Source organism: Xenopus laevis, chromosome 5S (genome assembly GCF_017654675.1).
Source record: "Xenopus laevis strain J_2021 chromosome 5S, Xenopus_laevis_v10.1, whole genome shotgun sequence".
NCBI lineage: Eukaryota > Metazoa > Chordata > Amphibia > Anura > Pipidae > Xenopus > Xenopus laevis.
Genome location: NC_054380.1, coordinates 88,302,072 through 88,324,495, shown reverse-complemented (window position 1 = coordinate 88,324,495; position 22,424 = coordinate 88,302,072). Strand labels below are relative to the sequence as shown.

General features: G+C 37.9%; 1 protein-coding gene across 1 annotated transcript in view; it reads left to right on the top strand.

Moving 5' to 3' along the window:
- ecel1.S (endothelin converting enzyme-like 1 S homeolog) overlaps positions 1–22,424 on the top strand; it is a 54,745-nt gene that overhangs the window by 19,921 nt on the left and 12,400 nt on the right. The window contains exons 3-11 of the mRNA XM_041564750.1: positions 6,625–6,693; positions 6,920–7,030; positions 7,211–7,303; positions 10,068–10,192; positions 16,000–16,222; positions 18,171–18,269; positions 19,461–19,535; positions 20,468–20,571; positions 21,726–21,784. Coding sequence (XP_041420684.1) covers positions 6,625–6,693; positions 6,920–7,030; positions 7,211–7,303; positions 10,068–10,192; positions 16,000–16,222; positions 18,171–18,269; positions 19,461–19,535; positions 20,468–20,571; positions 21,726–21,784 — 958 coding nt within the window. The remainder of the gene's footprint in view (positions 1–6,624; positions 6,694–6,919; positions 7,031–7,210; positions 7,304–10,067; positions 10,193–15,999; positions 16,223–18,170; positions 18,270–19,460; positions 19,536–20,467; positions 20,572–21,725; positions 21,785–22,424) is intronic.

Here is a 22,424-nt window from a genome sequence, read left to right as displayed (position 1 = left end):
GATTGGATTCAATGACTTTGCTTTTTTTTGTGCTGCATTTTTTCTAGCAAAAGACATTAAAGTCAACAGGTGTTTATTCACACTGTTTTTTTTCATGCAATATGCATTGAATTCAATGGGGCAAATTTACTTACCTGTGAAAATTCGGCAGCGCTGGCTTTGCGCACATCGCAACACTTAGCCAGGCATAAATTCGTCTGAACAATGCTAATTCACAAAGATCTGAAGTTGCTCACAGAGTACCGAACGCTTGCGAAGTTGCCCTATCGAAAATACGATCAGCAGTTCGAAGTTATGCTAGTGCTGGCTAATTTGCATACGGCGTACAATGGCCGTATATGCTGCAGCAAATACATTAAGGGAACCTTAATAAAATTATATAGAGTTGTTATAATGTACTACACATGTGCCCACAGTATAGCTTAGGTGCCATATGTTATCAAATGTAGGGGGGAAGGAGGGTACCCCAAAAAATGTATCACCCTGTAAAAAGGAAAAGACGCCAGCGTTTTTTGGGACTTAGAAAAATTTTCAACTAAATTTCAAGTAAGTCCTATCTACTCCATCGCACTTCGCCTGGTCTGAGTTGGTGAAGGCAAGTCTTGCCATAGAGGTAACGGTCAGTAAAATCAAAAACTTAGTGAATTTGCGTAGTAACGCTCTTTCGCCAAAGCGAAAATTTGCCTTGCGTTAGAGTGCAAAGTTGCGCCAGAGTCTATTTCCTTTGCTAGCGAAATTACGTTAGTTAATCGGCGAAGTGCCGAAATGACAATTTTCGCCAGCGTTAGCCACTTCGCCCTTTAGTAAATTTGCCCCAATGACTTTTCTGTTTTTGTTGCATTTTTCTTGCACATTTTTCCATATGACATTATGCCACAATTTTGCAAAAAAATTTGCAGATGTTGAAATGCAGAATTTTGGCCTAAATCTATAGTATGCCTGGTGAAAAATGTGGCTTATCACTGTTGCCCAGTCCAGAGCACAGAGGCCTGTGTCCGACCCTTTAATAAATCGCTGGGTGGGTCTAGTTAGCAAGTCAGACACAAGGTATGACAGTTTTATAATACATTTTAAAAAGTTTTATAGTCAAAGTATCTATTTTTGTTAAACGTCTAGGGATGGATTTACACATTTGGGGGATCACATCCCTTGCTATGGAGTTTTAAGTGACAATATGCTGAGTCTTCTGGACAGAAGAACTGAACTTGGCTAAGATTCAGGTCTCTGTGTGAAAAGCTTGGTATTAATATATAACCAGGCTGCTGCCTTTTTTTTATCTGGATGAAACAGATACAAATCACATGACATTCTGAATGATGCTTCTTCAGATAAACCCTGTTTATTACTATTAAGTTTATTAATATTCCCCAAGGCTTCCCCCCTGCATTAAATCTTCCAAATAAGTGTCACACTAGTGTCACACTTGTACCTATGACTGACAGTAGAGAAATGTGATAAAAGTCACAAAGTCACAAAGTGCTTAGGTTTAGAACGCTATAGTATCCAATCAGATGTTTGCTTTCAAACAGGTTACAAGTAAATGCTACCTGCTGATTGGCTGCTTTGTGTTACTACATCAATATCTAGCTTTTTTTTTTATTTACATTTTTAGGACATACTATAGACAGGTAAATATATCAGTTACTGGGGAAAAATGGGTTATTAAATGTTTAATGGCCATGTGTCTCAGTTGACATTTACTTGTGTCCCAACAGTGACCTTCTGGTCATATTATGAGTAACATACATATGATAATTAATTACTCATTCAAGAATAAGAAGAGAATGAGAAAATATTTGAAGCATTTACCCCACAAGGAATATCTCATTATCTTAATGTGTTTTCTGAGAACTGACTTGGAAATGGTATGTGTGCATTGGAAAAGGTCAATACGATATATCATTAGCTAAAGGGGCATCCTGCATAGGTGGTACAGCACCAAATGGTTCCCTTTGCATCTATCTCCAGCTCATTATTGTCTTCATAATCATTTTATCTACTGCACATATAATATATGGGACCATACATTCTTCCCCAGGGAAACCATCATCATTACTATTAGTGGGATTTTATTCTGCTCCTCTTTTTATTTTTTTTGTTATTTGCTTGCTACCAGACCAAAACATGTCCTAAACTGTTCCATCTATTCCTTTCATCTGGCTCTCCTCTGGCTCTCCTCTCCATTCCTTTCTTTTCCTATGCTCTCTCACTGTCACTTGGCCTGTGCTTAAGAGGGAAGCCAGCCAAGACATTAGTACAAATTATACACTATGAAAAAAGATAATGTATAAAGTGATTCTGAAGGTCATCCTAACATTCAGGGAGCTCTGCCAGACCCCCCTTACTCTTGGCTCGTTTGCAATCCCTCTATCCCTCCCCTTTCCTTCCTGGACCTGGCAGAAATAAGCCACGTTTAAAGCCCTGCATTTATTAGCAATGTTACTTCTTCTTTGTTGCTATAAAGATTATAAATATGCAGGTGGTTTCTGGTCTCTGATTATTGGTTGGAAGTAACCAGTCAGTCTTTTTACCCACACTTTGATGTGCCAGCTATTCTTAATTACACTGTGCTGTCCAACTGTTTCTACAAATTGGACCTGTTATGAACTATACTACATGTTTGGGCCAAAATTATTTTAAAATGATGATGCTGCCCTAAAGGTCACTGGTGTTCCGCACAGTCTAGGGGCCACATCTAGCCCTGGAGTATCCAGTTGAACAGCCATGCTGTATGCAATCTACTGTATATCATTTATAGGAGGTCGGGAGGAAGAACCAAGGGTTTCAGGTGGGGAGCAGGTCTGTATCAGGGGGTCCACAAGGGCCTGGGCCCAATGGGTTTTTTCCTGGTGTCCTGCCAGCCCAGTCTGGCCTTGATTACAAACAATAAAAAAGCATTAAGACTTGAAGTCAGAGGGCTCTGCCGGTGAGAACTTATAACTGTGAGTGGGAGTTGTATTGTAGTTGTATGCTATAGACACTGTAACATGTTTGGGCAAAGGATCACAAATTTACCAAAGTAAATATATCATCTGCCAAGAGTGCAATATGTTCTATTTGGAAATTCTGCTCTAGAAATATTATACCACTAACACTTCACAGAGGCTTATGAATTGCAGATCCTGTACATGATTCCCAAGTAAAGCAGAGCTGCTCCAAAATACTCAGCATAAAGTTATTATCCTTGGACTCTATGCTGAATATTCACATGCTAGAAGCTAAGGAGCAATAGGATTAGATCAGTGCGCTGTCCGTGTGCCCTCATACATTGTTTAAGCTTACCATGCTATGGGTTTAATGGAAAAAGAAAATGACAGTTTATTTTGTAAACAAATGACAATACTACCATGGATCACTGAATGGTCAGTATATGCATAATTTAGTGATGTATGTTCTGCATTTTTCAAGAGATAATTTCATGATGATTGGAGTGTTAAACTCTCTGAATGACTGAATACCTTACTATCCAACCTCTACCTGCTTTTATGAAAGAGACTGTTTTTGTGCAAGTTGAGAGCTGGATTTAGTAACATAAGGACTGTTCTGGTTCTAGTAAATCTTAAATGTGACATTTATGATGATTGTAAAGATACAGTCCTTGACCTCTTACCCTTACTGAGACAGATAAAAGGTCAAATAAAATGTGGTATATCCTACCAAAAATGAATAACCTGCAGTTATAACTGCAGAACAATCCCTTGTTGCTTAAACTGAGAAATTCCCAAATACAATTGCATCTGATTAACAGTTAAGAATGGCTGTTTAAGAACACTGTAGGTTGTTTATTGAGTACATTAACAATGCGTGAACAAATGTCTATTTGGAACAAAAGTTAAAAGTCTTAGGAACTCTAAGGAATCGGGGTGCAGGTCTCACAAAGCAATATTCCTCTGCCTGTGCAATCAAGGAGGAAAAAAGGGGAGTGGGGGACTGCACTCCTTGTCCATTGTTAAAAACCGTTCTTTATTTCAGTTAAAAACATTCCATGCTGTATGGGGACATAAGGCCTGATGCATTTCAGGTAAAAACCCTAAATCATAATCTCCCCCCCCCATTTATTTCCTATTAAAGGAATAGTAACATCAAAAAATGGAAGTGTATGAAAGTAATTAAACCATAATGTATTGTTGACCTCCACTGGTTGTGTGTTTGCTTCAGAATGACCACTATAATTTATTAAAGCTGCACTGTAGCCATTGAGGCAGCCATTCAAGCTGTAAAAAAGGAGAAAATGCATAGGTTACATAACAGATAAAACACCATTGTATTCTACAGGGCTTATCGGTTCTCTGCTATGTAACCTGTGTCGTTACTCTTTTTATCCCCAGCTTAAATGGCTGCACTTGTGACTACACAGAAGTGTATTGACAGTGTCAAACTGACCCCCTCTCCAGATATTTAGATATAAAAATTTAAAAAACAATTCCTTTGCTGCGGAGCGCCACCTGCGCATGCGCACCGATTGGCTCCCTCACTGAGCCGGTGCGTCACATTAGGGGGGCCATAGGGGGGTCCTGGACAGCAGTCACGGTGGGCCCTGGGCCCCCTAGTCTGACCCTGTGTATTGATATAAACTATAGTAGTATTTTTGAAGCAATTAGGTTATTTTTACCAGTACATGATAAACAGTATATTATATCTATTAATTACTTTAAAACACTTTCATTGTTTTGTCCTGGTACAGTACAGTATGTTGTTAGGCACTTGCCTTGAGATTTGACTTAGTGGAGATTTGGATATACACCTGACCAAAGATGAGGGAACAGGAGGCAGGGTCATTCTATGGCAAGATCATGGTCACTTTATTGTACACTGCACTGTATGAACGACTTTACTAATGCTTGCCATATAATAGAGTAAGAGAACAATCTCATTTTAACTACTAGGACACATATTGCCAATATCAACAAAAGGGAAAGAGCCATTTATGACGTCTAAACCCTGCTAAATCACAAAACTTATCAAGTCAATGAATTCTAAATATTCTAATTAGCATGTTATCTGCTATGTGAAGTGAGCCAACAGGAATCTGCATGGCAGCTTTCATTGCTACAAAGGAGCCTGTTTTTATAAATTCAATCAGAGCTTCTTAAGTAAATATCAGTCACTAATGGTAAATTTGACTAATATTCTTTGTTATTTTCTGTGGGAAGCAGTTTCAGTATTTACAGTACATGCTTTGCTTCCCAATGACTGCCTACCTGCTGTTATATTTCTAACAAACCCAAATGCTCTGAGTTTTGAACATTCACTGTATGAAAGGCCCCACTGCCTGTGGTTTTTCTCTATGACTTTTCTGTCTGGACACTAACTTTAATATCTTCCCCTTTTTAAAGTTTATTTTGGATTTTTATTGCTGCTGGTAATTTCTTGTTGTAACCACTTTTGTTGCCGGTTCCCTGCTGCTAGCAATGCATTCTGGGTCAATTAGGCAGCAGCAGGGAAACATGAGAAGCAGCAGCAGGGAAATGAAATGTGCAGCCCAAAACTCAGCCTCAAAGTATTTTTGCCTGAAAAGTCTCCAGTGTTTAACCCCTTGAAAGACTCTATCAACCGGCTTATATCTTATTAATTATTCTTGTGTGGCTACAAGAAATATTATTGACATACACAGAGGTTAAACTGACACAGAAGGAATGAAGGCCCTGTGGTCTCTTGCTCACCCTACAGTTTCTCCAACTTTTTTATATATTTTTTCCTGAAATTATTTTCTCTTTGATACATTTGTTTTTTTATGCTTGTTCTTTAAGCTATTGCAGGTACATTTTCTTTGTACAACATAATGATTTAAACGCTGTAATCATTCCATGCTATAAGATGCAGAGCATTGTTGTGACTCTCCTCTCTCAGAAACTGATTGGAATAAAGCCTGGAACATGTTATGGTGATAATCATTTACATGTGATACAGTGATAGTCCAGTCCCATTATTACTGCACATGATTTAGATATCCCTTTTTTCTGAAAATGCTCTGTTTACTTTTACAATTTAAATTTTTCCAGGACAGATATGGGATCTATTATCTGGAATGCTTGGGACCTGGGGTTTTCTGAATAAGGGTTTAAAAAAGACTCCATGGGAGATGGCCTTCCATAGTATGAAGCATACCTGCGTTTTCCAGATAATGGATACTATACCTTCTTCTTTTCTATTTTATACGTTTCTTTATTTCCACAGCTTACCTTACACATTGTTCCTAGGAACAAATCCCTTTAACATAACTTTAACTTGCTGATCCATATATCATTGATCAGCCAATGGTCAGATCTTAGTTTTGTAATGTTTGGTACTGCTCAGGGCTCACAAACTAAGGGCAGAACTACATAGGAAATTGCTCTGATGTATTTGCATCATCAAAATGAATCCTACATCTGCAAAATCTTGTGGCATTCTGCATGGCTCTCCGACAATATATTTTGGGACATTCTAGTCTGTCTGACCAAAGTCTCCTTGTAGTTCTGCCCTAAGCCCAGTAGAGTAGGTACTATTTTACTATCCGAAGGTTACCCTGATTTCATAAGCTTTACTTCCAAGATGGGGATCTGATGCCATTATAAAAATATAGGAAGGTTCTGAAAGCTGTACTAACCTCTTGGATTTTTCTATTCTATTATACTTCAACAGATTGATCAGGATGGGTTGACCTTACCTGAGAGAACTCTGTATCTAGGGCAGGATGAGGAGAGCATTAAGGTGACTGACTTTCTTTCTATTGTAAAAAGAAGCATGCACATTCCTCTTATTCACTTTCACTCCCCCATTACATGTACCATGTAGCTTGGCAGTGCTTCATTATAACTGGTGAGTTTATGTGAGCCACTGGGAATTCACAAGATGCATTTGTGTTGTGTGCAACTGTGACAGCATCTAAATATACCAAATGTCGAAGCCTTTGGCCGATATATCTTGTACTCTACAGATCCTGGAAGCCTACAAGGTCTTTATGCAAACAATCCTTTCCCTCCTTGGTGTGGAAAATGTGGAGAAAAAGGCAGAGGAGATTCTTCATTTGGAGCAGCATCTTTCCAATGTGAGTGACACATACATCTGTTATAAATAATACAATGATACAAGAAAAGCAATCAAAATAAGAAAAACTATGTGTTAGTGATACTGCAGAACTCACAGTGCATGCAATAAAGTACTATGTTATAGTTTTGCTCTCACCATGTAGTGACTGCACGAATAATGTTTTACCCTCTGCATCTAGATCACTATTTCCGAATTTGATGACATGAGAAGGGACATCAGCACTATGTATAACAAGGTCACGCTGGCACAGTTGCAGCAGATTACTCCACACGTACGTACAAATTCTTAACACTTTGCAAAATGGAGAAAGCAATGGAACCTCTCATGTGCATTATATAGAAAGATTCCCATGAAAACACAATGAATAGAGAATAGGGAATCGATTTCAATTTTAAGCAAATATCCCAAAATGCTATAGCTCCCTGCGGGAACTAATGATCTGTAAAAGTGTATGGAAATATCTTCATACTGTTTCACACATAATGTTTGTATAGCAGGATTGGCTTGGGGAAATTTGCATATGTTTTGTAAAATTCAGCTTTATGAGCATGATATGTACTTGTGGGCTGAGAGAGAGGAATGAAATGGAACTTGAATATAATAAGAAAAGCAATACAAGAATAGTCTGTCCTCACTTAAGTAGACTTCCGCCAACGGCTATGAATAGTTAAGGGGCGAATTTTTGATGCCGGCGCCCGTTTTTTTTTGGCAAAAATTTTTTTGACGCCGGCGAATTTTTGGCTCAAATTTTCGCGGGCGTTTCGCGAATTTATTCACTGGTGGCGAATCGCGCAAATTCGCCGTGACTTCACGCCTGGCGAATAAATTCGCCCATCATTAGCTATGAACAAACCATAATCACCAAATGACAACAAGAAAAAGTATCTTATCTAAAGACATCAGATTTAAATAAAATGTTTATAGTTGTAGAGCTCTTCCTGACATTTCCAGGGGACACTTCAATCAAATGTTATAGCACAGGAAATGTCCATTGGTGGGTTGACGTGTCCTGGACAAATATCTCATTTATTAAAACAGACTTGGCTTTCATAGTTACATAGTTACATAGTTAAATTGGGTTGAAAAAAGACAAAGTCCATCAAGTTCAACCCCTCCAAATGAAAACCCAGCATCCATACATACACCCCTCCCTACTTTTAATCAAATTCTATATACCCATATCTATACTAACTATAGAGCTTAGTATCACAATAGCCTTTGATATTATGTCTGTCCAAAAAATCATCCAAGCCATTCTTAAAGGCATTAACTGAATCAGCCATCACAACATCATCCGGCAGTGCATTCCACAACCTCACTGTCCTGACTGTGAAGAACCCCCTACGTTGCTTCAAATGAAAGTTCTTTTCTTCTAGTCTAAAGGGGTGGCCTCTGGTACGGTGATCCACTTTATGGGTAAAAAGGTCCCCTGCTATTTGTCTATAATATCCTCTAACGTACTTGTAAAGTCTAATCATGTCCCCTCGCAAGCGCCTTTTTTCCAGAGAAAACAACCCCAACCTTGACAGTCTACCCTCATAATTTAAGTCTTCCATCCCTCTAACCAATTTAGTTGCACGTCTCTGCACTCTCTCCAGCTCATTTATATCCCTCTTAAGGACTGGAATCCAAATCTTCACTGCATACTCCAGATGAGGCCTTACCAGGGACCTATAAAGAGGCATAATTATGTTTTCATCCCTTGAGTTAATGCCCTTTTTTATGCAAGACAGAACTTTATTTGCTTTAGTAGCCACAGAATGACACTGCCCAGAATTAGACGACGTGTTATCTACAAAGACCCCTAGATCCTTCTCATTTAAGGAAACTCCCAACACACTGCCATTTAGTGTATAACTTGCATTTATACTATTTTTGCAAAAGTGCATAACCTGCATTTATCAACATTGAACCTCATTTTCCAGTTTGCTGCCCAGTTTCCCAACTTAGACAAATCACTGTGCAAAGTGGCAGCATCCTGCATGGAACCTATAGTTCTGCACAATTTAGTATCATCTGCAAAAATAGAAACAGTAGTTTCAATGCCCACCGCCAGGTCATTAACAGCCTTTCACTACATTACAGAAGATAGATAACCTATGGGTAGGTCCACCAAAAGGTTTCTCTGCCCCAGTTTATTTAATTAATCCCAGTGAGTCCTATTAGGTTTTATAGATGCACTGCATTCATCTCGACTCACTTGCAGGCCCCAGCCAACAACACAAAAGCTATTTATATAAAATATGAGTACTTTGCTTTTGGAAAAGATAGGAGTCTGGCAGCTGTCATTCATAATTGTCTATCACTGTTGAATGTACCTTCTAGCTGAGCAGCTGTAACATAGTTCTATCTCATTGGTGTAAACTGGTTTGGTTTGGTTGAAACAACTGTGTATGTAGTCAGGTTAGGTACTGCATGCAAACATTCCATCAGAAACACCCAATGGTTTTTAAGGAAATATAAAGTTATGATTGACATTTTCTGGTCCACTGCCAGCACTAGACATACAATTGATGTATGACAGTTTTCACCATTGTCCCTGAGCATTTCTATGATATAAGCAATGGCATTTATCACATTTTGTAACTGGTCACCTGGGCTTCTCTGGAGCAGTCAGACCCTTGGCACCCCAATATTTATTCAACTATTTGCCCCTAACCTGCACACTTCATATCACCACCTTCTATCTGCTTATATCACTTAACTCCTGTGCATAAAACTGTTGGTTTGCCATGTTATACTGCATTTTTCTTACATTTATTAATGGGATAGAATTAACTATCTATGCTTATTGGTCCCCATGAGGTCCCTTAGCACAGGAACAGATACATCAACTGTAATTATGCCCTTGTTAAAAATAAATTAAAAGTGTATATATGCATATATATAGGGGGCAGCTGCTGGGTTTTTAAAAATCTGTTTAGTGAGGGACAGTTCTTAAATAGCAGTTGACATCAAGTAAATGAAATAAATGTAAATTTAATCCAGGATCTGTTTTTATCTCCTTCCTGTTGCTCTATTTCCTTGTGAAACAGCTAAGCTGGAAAAACCTTTTGGACAGAATTTTTCATGCAAACTTTCCAGAGGATGAGGAGGTGGTTGTGTTGGCCACGGATTATATGCACAAGGTGTCAGAAATGATACGAGCCACCCCAGCCAGGTGAGTTCAGTTCCCAGTTTAGAAACAGATTCATGAAAGCAAAAGCTACAAATTTTGTTTAAACAAGCAGAGTGTAGGTTCCATTGACTAAGGGCTACATGCACTATAGGCCCAAAACTGTAGTCCTCAATAAGCTTTTGCTGGTGATGCTTCAGAGATTTTTACTTTGCATTACATCCATTATCAGGTTAAAAATCCAGAGCATTCGAGAGCCGCCATAGGCATATGGTAAATACAGGGACCCTCAACATCTTGCACCCCCAGCACTCCATACTTTGCATATACTAAATGCCATTCTATCAAGGAATGTTTGAGATGATGCTCATGTGATGCCCACCTCCCAACCCTTCTGTATTCAGTGCAGGATACACTGCTGGATACAAAGTGAGCTGCACCTAAACATGAAAACCTTTTTCAGCATGCAAAGTGCAAAAAATAGGTCCCGTTTTTTGGCCTTTTCATATGCTCCATTTCAGACTTTAATTTCTGACATGTATACAGTAATTTGCACCATATTAATACTGTAAAACCTACCAATGCCTTTGCACTCCTTTAAATTCAATTTTAGCATGTTAGTTGACCCAAATTATTTATTTTGTATGGGTTTTGAATTATTAGCATTCTTATTCTGTCTTTCGCTAGCCAGTAAGTAAAACATGCTATCTGATTCTCAGGATCACCAGCCCTGACAACCAAGAACAGGTTAACAGTGAGGATTCATTCCACTTTTTTATCTTTCTATTTCAGCCCTCTATTCTTCTCCCATTCTGACTTCACAAAATGACAAGCTTAAGAGTTGACAACCTCACATGATTAAAGCACATATACTACTGACTAAGTGCAAATTAAATACAGAGAATACTGATGTTTAAATCATACTAATTGTTAATTTTTATAGTGAATTTCCCCGGGTGTTATTGGTTACTACACCAAGGTATATCGTAATCTTTTACTACATATTCCCCTCATTGCTGTCATTTTTGGAGAATGCCAAAGTCACGCATCCATGCTACCAGGTAGTTGGCAGAAATATAGTAGGTAATCCTAATCATAGTATGGTGATGCTGGAGAATTTAAAGGCTAATATTATGTACAGTTGTTTGTTCATTATATGTGCAGCTCTTTACTGGATTTGCATGCAAAAGTGCATTGGTAGGTCCATAATCACCTGTATTTGCAATGTTAGGTAGTTTCAGATAAGTTCATGGGCAATATAGGATTTTTCTCCATCAAATGACAAACATATTTTAAACAGATAACATTGCTACTATCTAGCAGGACTGTTGTAAATAGAGTCTGGTCCACTTACTACATAGAAGAAATGCCAAAATGTTTGCTTGCTATCCCAGGCTAAACCTGAATAATAAACATTGCTTCCCTTCTGAATTATACAGAGATATTTTTGCATCTGAAAGTTCCTTGCATAACTCCTGTCCTCTGCATCTTTTCCAAAAAAGAAAAAAAATACTATTGATCGTCAATAATGAATGCCAGCCTTACATATGCACCAAGGAACTTTTGTCTCACAATTTTTGCGTTTCATTTAGGCACAAAATACTATGACAAACCTACTTCGATTATCTTAGGGATTCTGATTTAAATGGCAGAAACGAGAAACATGTTTCTGCATTTCTAGACACAAAGCCATATTCTGAACATTGTTGTGCTATTCACTGTAATATTAAAGATTTGAAACAGAGGGCATTTGCCGATATCACGGTCATAAAATCAATAAGAGAGCACTCCTATAAACCCTGCACTGAAATGACATCTGACAGCTTCATTATGATTGTAATGGGAGTCTTATTGGCAACTGTCCCCGGGGTTTTATTGGGTCACTTGGTAAACTGCAAGGCGGCGAAGTCAGGGTGAACTTAGTTATTGTGACTGGAGAAGGACATTGCTAAAGGCATTGGACTCAACTGCCTGTTTTCTTTCTTTCTCCACCTGTGTGAGTTATTGTCTGTATGCAAAACTTCCAACTTCTTGTTATATATATATATATTTTTTTTTATTTTTTATTTTATTTAAAAATAAATAGTAAAAAAATGTTCTTGACATTTTATACATGCAATTTTTTCCTCAACACATTTTACTTTTGGTCCCTTTTGGTCTCTCCATAATTCTATAAAATATCTTCTTTAAATTCATTATTTTACCTTCTCCATATATTGCCTTAAGCTTTCCTTTCTAAAGCACTTCCCTTTTCTTTGCCTTTGGGGCCACACACAGACTTGGACTGGCAACCAGCTGATGTATCAGTCTGTCCCAGACAGGATCCTATGCATGGGACATTAAACTAATAACCATTGATCTGGGGGGGAGGGTGCAAAGCTCTGAATGACAATGTGTGGTGTACTTACTAATTCCCTTGGCAGAAGATCTATCTGTATTCTGGTTCAATCCAATTATTTGATTTGTTAGGATATTAAAAATAAAGATGTTTTCAAGCTCACCTCTGCTCTATCTCCATATATGCGCTACTGTATGATTCAGAAGTCTACAAGATATTTGTGTAGAATTCTGCACAGAGCAACTCTGTACTATTCCATGAGAATTATTGATGAAAATGCCATTTTATTTTATATGCACCAGCAAAATAATATACAGGGAAGAATGCACATCCCATTTTCTTTGTAGACTGGGCTGCTGTTCATGTTTTAGAGGAATAGAAAACATATTTCCTCTTGATACATAATGGAAGCCTCTGGATGCAAAATAAGAGCCATTCGAACCCAACTTGAGCATCTCACCATAGAATAGGAGATCTCTGTAACATTTCTGCTCTGTGGCGAACAAAAGAATTATATGGAGGGTTCTGTGCCAACTAGAAGATTACACATGATTTATATTAATTGCCAGGATTAAAAGGGTTTGGAACATTTTAAACTGCAGTGTATAAGTAGCACTGAAAAAATAATCTCAGTGTAAATTAAAAAACACCCCTGCTTAACAATTCAATAACCCCCTGTCTGCTTGCCTGAATTAAAATGTTATCAACAAGTCAAACAAACTGTCTTGTGTTCTCTTTGATTTTTAAATTGTATTCATATACAGATTCAAATTAACCAAAAACACTCAAATAAGTTATGATAAACTGAAATAAAATCCCTATAAAATGTGATTACTTATGTCATTATTATAATCAGTGTATTAGGATGTCACTAGTGTCATGTTATTCACATAAAACATTGTATAAAATAATGTATACACTACAAAATATTCTTATATCCCCATAGTTTCAAATAGGGCATACATTATTCTCTGTATAAGGCATCCTATGCAGATAATCAGGTGTGGAGAGTTTGCTGTGGTCTTCTGTGAGTTGTGCCCACTATCCCAGTAGCGTCTTTCTTTGGTTGGAAGGCATAGGGTATGCCAGCACTGCATTCCATGGGGGGGGAGGGCATAGGTATCCATTCACATGATCCTACCCTGCACATCATTCATGTCATGGGCGAATCTGACCTATTTCGCTTTGCCAAAAATTGTCAAAACTGTGAAAATTTGCCAAAATGCGAATGTCTTTGTGCAACAAAATTTTGCTTATCACTTTTTTATACCAGATCTTTAATCCAGCAAAAAGCTAATTTTACACTTACTTTGGATACAGATTGAAGTGCTCTATGTATGGGACCATCTTTTTATTTATAGGTCTTGTTTTTTGAGTGAGACATGCCATCTCCCCAGCAAGTACCATGAGATTATGTGTCAGATCCTATAATAAACAAGCTAAAATATTTTCTTCTAGGCCTAACAGTGTTGCCAGATCAACTCTCTAAAACCAGAGAAGCTCAGCTATCTAAAATAACAATATATTTGTTTTTATGAGAGTGGGCACTGTAATAATGGGGCTGTTCATGTATCTCTGTTGTAAAGCCTATAAATAGCTTCTGTATAAAAATTCTGCTCTAATCATGATTAATTTGTTATTGTGAATGTGGGAAATACTGCACCATGTAGTGGAGGATTAATGAGATGTTGGGTCCCTAAGTTACATCTACAGGTCCCCCTTCTAGGCTACTGTTGGGTCCAGATGTGTGCAGACCCAGGCACAAGTGCATCTGAGATCTCTATGGGGTCCAAGTTCAGCACACTGCACACATCCAGGCAAACACACACCTTGCCTGCCTTCTTCTCCCAGCAGGTGCGTCTTACAGGACCCAACAGTACAAATAAAAATACATATTAAATGAAAAGAAAATAGAAATAATAATTGAAGAAAAAACTAGATGGGCCCCTGATCACACTGGTTCCCTAGGCTATAGTCTAGGGGAACCTGTGCACAGGGTTGGACTGGACCATTGGGGGCCCACCAGGTTCCATACCTCTAGGGCCCCCAGCGGGGCTCGCGTGGGTGCCAGCTCGTGTGCGTGCCACCGCGCTGGCCCACATTTTTTTTATGGGCCCAGCCAAACAGGGAGCATGTCTCGTCGCATTAATCCACCAAAGCTGCATGGGTCATATAAAATAAACATTAATATATTTATAATGCAAATAGTGGCAATTAGATGGGGAAATAATGGTTATTAACTTTATTTTTCTTTAAATTCAAATAACAAAGGTCCAGCCTGTATGTTGCTTTCTGTCACTAAGGGTATAATTTGGAATTTTATGTAACTCATTTGTTTGTGCTTGTGTAACTGTACCCCCAATTTAACATCTTTATTCTGTGAAATATCATCCTAAGCATCTTTCTGAAAATGTCTGATTGAATGCTTGCAAGGCAAAGCCTCAGGCCAGTGCATGTTTGTCCATGTTACACAGTGATGCACATGAGATGTCATGTCAGCTTCTTTTATAATAATGTCAGAACTGTCAGACTCTACTGGCTCATTGCCTTTCATATACAACTCTCTAAGAAGAAACCAAAGGACATAACTAAATGCCTATAAAATACAGGGGAAACATAGGAATAACATAAAAGATTTGGAGGCTGAATTGGCTGCTGACCTGCTGGAAATTTTGTAAATTGTGAACTTAATGGTGTTAGCCCTACTTTGCAGTATGTCCATAAATTTTCATACAGACAGATTGGAAGAACATTTGCAGTTTGGGCCTATGGCATACAGAGCAGAAAAGCGATCATGTAGCTTGACATTTAATTAAATGGAATCCATGTTTTCTGGACAAATCTGCCTGTTACCACCAGTGATGCTTTTGGACACGTACATTCAGCTGTTTTCCACTGGTGTTTTTCTGCCCATGTACCAGGTGTTATGTAGCAGCTCATGATGCTGTTCGTAGTCATTGACAGTGGTAAATGGGGGATATTTGGCTAAAGATTTGTAAAATGGCACCATCGTTTAATTATAAAGTTTATCCTATTTTCACAAGTTTCTAATTTTTGTGTAATTGTTGAGCCTTTATTGTTTTGTTCATAAGTATCTAATCACATACAGTATATGAAAGAATGCAGTGAAACTTCTCAGGAACCATTCTCTCATCTAGTAGAACCTCAGCTACACTTTTGTTTCACAAAACACCAGACACCTACAGCATTATTTCATGTTTATCCTTTACTTGAACAAAACTTTCCAGGGACTGTCTTTTTAGCCAGGAGAAAGTAAACATGGTCCCCTTACTTACAATGGCTGCCAGTCTAAGATTTCAGCATTCTATAGGGTATGAATAATTGTAACAAAACCAGTACCTACTGTATGAGTTCACAAGGACTTGTTACATCTGGAGCTATTTTTTCAGGATGGACTATTTTTACAAGTTGGATTTGACCATGAATGGAATGTATGCCAATAAGAATATTTCTCTAGTGTAAAACCCCCATCTACCCAATGTTTCCTTTCTAGTGTTCTCCACAATTACATGCTTTGGCGCATTGTGGTGGTGTTGAGTGAGCACCTCTCAACTCCCTTCAGAGATGCCATTCATGAACTATCCAAAGAGATGGAGGGTTCAGAGAAGCAGGCAGAACTGACAAAGGTGTGTCTGACTCAAGCCAACAAGCACTTTGGCATGGCTCTGGGAGCCATCTTTGTAGAAGAATATTTCTCGTCCTCTAGCAAAGCCAAGGTAAGATGATAACTTGCGACCCTCATGCCAGTGTATGAAGTTTCTCGTTTATTGTGCCTTTATAAAGCAGCCTGCATTTTGCTAATCCGTAAATTGTACTTCTTGAGCATGATGCAGTGTGAAGTACAACAAATTTAACTGACAAAATGCTTTGTTGGTGAATGAATTGCCATAAATTAAAGAGAAGCACAATCCTAGCGTACACTGAATACAGGAGAAATGATTCCACCTAATCAATAGAGAAGGCAAACGTCATGTGTAACCTTTTTCTGCTGAGGGATAGTCAGGGGTGGCTAAAATACACCAATATCTAACAATTAAAAAGGGATTTGCAATTTCATCATTTAAATACGTAACTTTATTACTCTAATAGGAATTGGAAGTGCACTATAAGCCCCAGTCTGATATGTAGGTACAGTAGGTGTAATAAACACTAAAAATGGGTTATTTTTTTTTCTATATTCTCTGTTCCTTTAACTGCTGTCCAGGGCTCCCCTCCGGGCCCCCCGCCCCCTACTCCAAAGCGCCTCTCGACGCACATGCATGAAGGCGATCATGCTAGAACAGCACTGCGCGCATGCACTACCAGCACTGGCCTGGCGGGACACCAGGAAAAAACCCGGTAGGCCCCGACCCTCATGTGCCCCCACCGGGCCAGACCCCTTCTCCCTAAGACCCCTCTGTACAAAAAAAATTTTTGTACAGAGGGTTCTTAGGGAGAAGGGGTCTGGCCCGGTGGTGGCACATGAGGGTCAGGGCCCACCGGGTTTTTTCCTGGTGTCCCGCCGGGCCAGTCCAACACTGAACTCAGGGATTCAGCTCAGCAGAACTAAAGATAAGAAATGCATCATCTAAATGTATCAGTTTAGAACAGTGACTCCCCACCCCTCCCAGAGCTGCTTTAGGGCAGAGACACACGTTCAGATTGTAAATCACCGGCGGGATGGCACTCGGAGCAATTTGTTTTCCGAAGTTGCCTCACGAGGAAAACGAATCACTCCGAGTGCCAACTCTCCAGTGATTTACATTCTAGCCGGCAGAAAGGCAGAGAAAGGCAGTTTTGGGAGATTAGTCGCCCAGAAGACGATGAGATTTGTTGCCGGGCAACTAATCTTCCCGAATCTGACCGTATGTCTCTGCCCTTAGAGAGACATAAGAGTCACAATATTTGAAACCAACTGAACTGAAAAAAGCGTTGAAAGGTGAACAACCCCTTTAAGTTTAAACTAAAAAACTATGTTAACGAAGCACCTCCCAGCAATAGCAGCCTCCTATTCTTAAAGCGTACCTGTCACCCACACATAAAAGCTGTATAATGAAAGTTCTTTGCAAATTAAACATGAAACCCACATTTTTTTTTATTAAAACATCCATATCTGTTATAAAGATGTTTAAATATCTGAGCTGCCAATGATAAACTACCTGCCCCACCTCTATGAGTTTATTTTGCTCAACTAACATGATAAAAAAAGAATTTGGAATTATTTCTTGGAATGACAAGTCCCCTGTAATCATCATGCACACTGTATATTATATACACACTTCAGTTGCCCTTTAACAAAGACAGGAAAATTCTTAATCGGAAATTCCAGCAGTTAAGAAACACCTGTTTTAGGAAGGAGAGATAGTTTGGATTGGTTTAGTCAAATCTCACTCGCAGCTGTGACACCGTTTATCAAAACAAAAGCTTCTATTGATTTCCTTTGGTTATTTTAATTATTTTAATTACATATAACATAATGCATTATTTTTACTTGTATCCTGAAGTGTAAATTTGTCAATGCAAAGCCATTCCATTTCATGCTCCAGTCCACATGTACTTCCATTATCATTTGTATAGCTCAAATAGCAGTGAAGTACTAGATAATGTTAAGTACTATGAGTTGACTCTTTTGTGCAAAGTCACTTCTTCCAGTAACGCCTCTCTGTTTCTCCTTCTTCTGTGTAGGTGCAGCAGTTGGTTGAAAACATTAAGCACATACTGGATCACAGGCTAGAGGAGTTAGACTGGATGGACACAGAGACTAAACAAGCGGCAAGAGAAAAGGTGACCAGTAGCTCCAGAGAAGATTAAACAGCATTGGCCACCATCATAGTTATTATTAGGCTTGCGTAGAGAACCTTCTAAATTTTACCAGAAAATACGAGATGTTATACACATGGCTGTCTTTTTTTTGTTTGCAGTGTAGATATGTAGAAGAAACAACATGTTGTTCTATGTTATGTTAAACTTGACCTCAGAAAATACAGGGGTTCCCATTGGCAATTTAAGAAATGGAATTGGAGATAGTTTGGGTCAATGCTTAGCGTAGTTTAGCCATACCTAGGAATGGGGTGAGGACAGATTTTGGGCATCCTTTGGGAATCCTTGCCCATGATATGATTTCTCATAAGCTTCATAACAGGTAGATGTAATCATAAGTTAAATTGTAAACATGACATTTTCAACTTACCTTGAGATCTTCATATATGTCTTGTTCTTGCCGTAATAAATGGGAGGCTTCTGACCAGAAACTATTGAGTGAAAATAAAATATACTTCTCCGTCTACTGAATAAAATTGCGTGCTATAATATTTCATCCAGGTATCAACCTGGTTAAGAAGTAGCTACTACAAGGCCTTAGCCAAAGGAGAATCAATGTTAAGATGCTTGTAAAATGTAATAAAAGTATGGCATATGTTATCTGGAAACCTGGTATCTAGAAATCTCTGAATTATGGGAAGGACATCTCGCGTAGACTCCATTTTATTCTAATAACTCTAATTCTATTCTAAAAAATAATTTCTTAGGATCAAGTACCTTAATGGGTTTATTTAATGTTTACATGATTTTTTTTATAGACAAGGGTATGGTGTTCCGAGTTACAGAAAGACCCCTTATCCAGAACACCCCAGGTCCTGAATAACAGGTCCCATACTTATACACTACAACCTGTTTTATTTTTGTGATACACATCCTTACTGTTATGAAGATTATGCTTTATAAATGAGTCACTTTTAATAATAGCTTTTGTATTGTAATATGACAGCATTTTCATTAATCAGGGAAAATGTTATTATTTTGTACAAGCCAAGCAGAATAATGTATTTTACTCTATATGCTCCCACAATTATAATCACAACATTTGTAACTGCTACTTTTATTTTCACTATAAGAAAGAATTCCCTCTGTAGGGACTGTGACCACCTTCAGCTTGTAACATAATTTACCTTTACTCCACCATCTTTCTCCCTGTAGCTGAAGCACATGATGGTGATGATCGGATACCCTGATATTCTCTTACAACCTGAGTCAGTGGATAAAGAATATGAAGTAAGTCCCTGTGTTCCTAATTCATCGTGCTCTGGTTATATCTCCAGTGCCATCTACTGTTCAGCCAGTGTTGTGACCTACAGGCTACTATATCTACATTTACATACTAACTACTGTACATCTTGCTATTGAGTTCTACCAACCTGTATTTGTCACTGGTTTCCATCCTATCAGTATTTACTGAGCCAAGAATGACATTTCATCACCAAACCTGAAACAAGTTTGATGCCAATGGGATAACTATTTGTAATACAGTGTGGGTTCTTTTCATTAGACTCTACGGCAGAGATGCTACAGGGTTTTTTCCTGTATGCTTACCTGTTTAAAGCCACTGATATATACATTTTTGCAAATATTACTTGTTTTGTTCTTCTTAAATTATTCTTTAAATGCACAAAATACCTGAAGTACAGTATTTATTTTTTTTAAAAAGTCATTGTTTGGGATAATTAATGTCAAGTCAATTGTTACTTTCATTATAGCATTAACATGGATTCCAAACACGGTATAAAGTAGTTATATATAATTTTATTTGTAGTTATATATAATGTGCTTAATAATCTTGAATAAATAGGGAATTATGGTTAATCACCAATTTTAGGTTACAGAATAGGAGCAAACACCAAGAATTGATATATGATTATAAGATCAGTTGGTCAGTTTGAAAACTAGTGATGTTTGCAGGCACTATGAATTAGAAATTGCGTCTAAATAAGTAAAAAAGTAAACTAGGCAGCATACAGTTTTCTATAGGATGGTACCAATGATTTAATCAAAATATATTTTATAGGAAGAAGAGTAAATACAGGTTTTTGATTCCCTGTTACTTGATGTCAGAATAATGTGAATAGGTTCCCTAGGACTGCCTCCCTTTTTGTCTCTGCTCTGTATTGAGTATTGTTTCTTCCACTCTCTCTTTGCTTCCATTGCAGTTTGAGGTTAATGAGAAGACATATTTCAAGAACATTCTAAACAGCATAAGATACAGCATCAAAATGGCTATAAAGAAGATTCGCCAAGAGGTGGATAAATCAACGTAAGCTATAGAGCATGTATACAGAATAACTAAATAAATAGACAAGTCGTAAGTAAAACACTTAAGGGGATATTGAACATGAACTAGACCGTTACTATAAAGCCCATGCTTAAGTTACAAATAAAGTCCATTCACTTTGCAAAGCCACAAAGCAAACATACATATTAGTAGGCATCACTGTGTATATTTCACATATAGATTATTTTATAACAACATATAACTAGATGTAGCACTGGGTTGTAAACTATCAAACACATTTTATTTAATGCCATGTTAAAAATATTTCTGCTGTGCCATGTTAGATAAGATCACATACATAAAGAACGTGATGGGACAATGTGGTGTCAATGTAACAAAAATATAGTGAATAGTGATGGGCGAATTTGTCCCATTTCACTTAGCCGAAAAATTTGCGAATTTCCAGCAAAATTTGCGAAGCAGTAAAAAATTAGCAAAATGCAATTTTGACGCCGGCGTTAAAGTCAATGGGCGTCTGAATAATGTTGACGCGAGTGACTTTTAAGTAGTGATGGGCCAATGTATCCTGCTTCACTGAAAAATTTTCGAATTTCCCACGAAATTCGCGAAACAGCAAAAAATTTAAAAAAGTTAGAATTTTGACGATTGCGTCAATTTTGACATCGGCATTAAAGTCAATGGGCATCTGAATAATGTTGACGTGCGACGGTCCGATGCGCGCCCAAAATTTTCGCTGCAGATTTGCAAATTTCTTTGCTTCCGGCGAAAACATGGAATTTTGCTAAGAGTTTGCACCTGCCGAATTTATTTGGCCATCTCTAACAGTAAGCAGTTATACATGATGGTGTTTTAGACCAAGTTTGGGCCACTATTTAAAACAATCAGAGTACTTAATCTGAAATAAATATATATATAACCCTAACAGGATGAATTATCTATATATAAACACTGTATATTTCAGAAAAAGATTATGGGTGTATAGTAATTATCTAGTAAAAACAGATAAACAAGGGAAAAATAATGTTCTGCATCAGAGCAAATGCTACTTAGAAGGGACGTGGGAATGAATGAATTCTATGATTTAGGTAAAGGTTACTAAGAGGTATTCCAGTACCAGGAATCAGTTGCAATGTGGTAAGATGGCTACTGAAAATGGAATGTAACCTGTTTTGCAGTTGGCTGCTTCCTCCACAAGCCCTGAATGCTTACTACCTTCCTAACAAGAACCAAATGGGTGAGTACAAAGCACATGCACCTTTGGGCCTGTACCAGGCATCAAATGCATTAACTAGTTGCATAGTAATAGAGGGAGTTTTCTGAATCAGATCATGAATCAGATCAATATATCACATGTATACATAGTGCTGTAAAACTGACAGGAGGAAAAATTGATACAGTAACATAGGTTTCACAAATGGCGTAGACTCTTTAATGTAGAAAACGTGGCGGTATTAAAGGATATTAGTGGTTTTAGAGTTTTTGAATCCACAACTAAACCCCCAGCCTCTAAAACCATGATTGTGATGGAATTTATTAAAAGAACTAGGAGAAATAAATGCTGAACGATGTGCTAAAAAATATGAATACAAACTTTTAAAAATTTGAGTTTTTTGGACAATGCCTAGCGAAAACCTCTAGTGGTCCATTCAGATCAGGGCAGCTTCTATAGGACCTCGACCACTTTTACTTGGCAAAGTTTTGCATTAGAGTTTTTTTGGGGTTATTAGACTAAATAAATCTCGAATTTTTCGACCCTTTTAGAAATTCAGGAAAGCCACACATTTTTGGAGATTTGTAGAAAAAAAATTGCATTTCCGTTGTTAGTAAATGGGCCTCCTTCGTATCTTGGATGAAACAGCACTGCATGAAGTGTT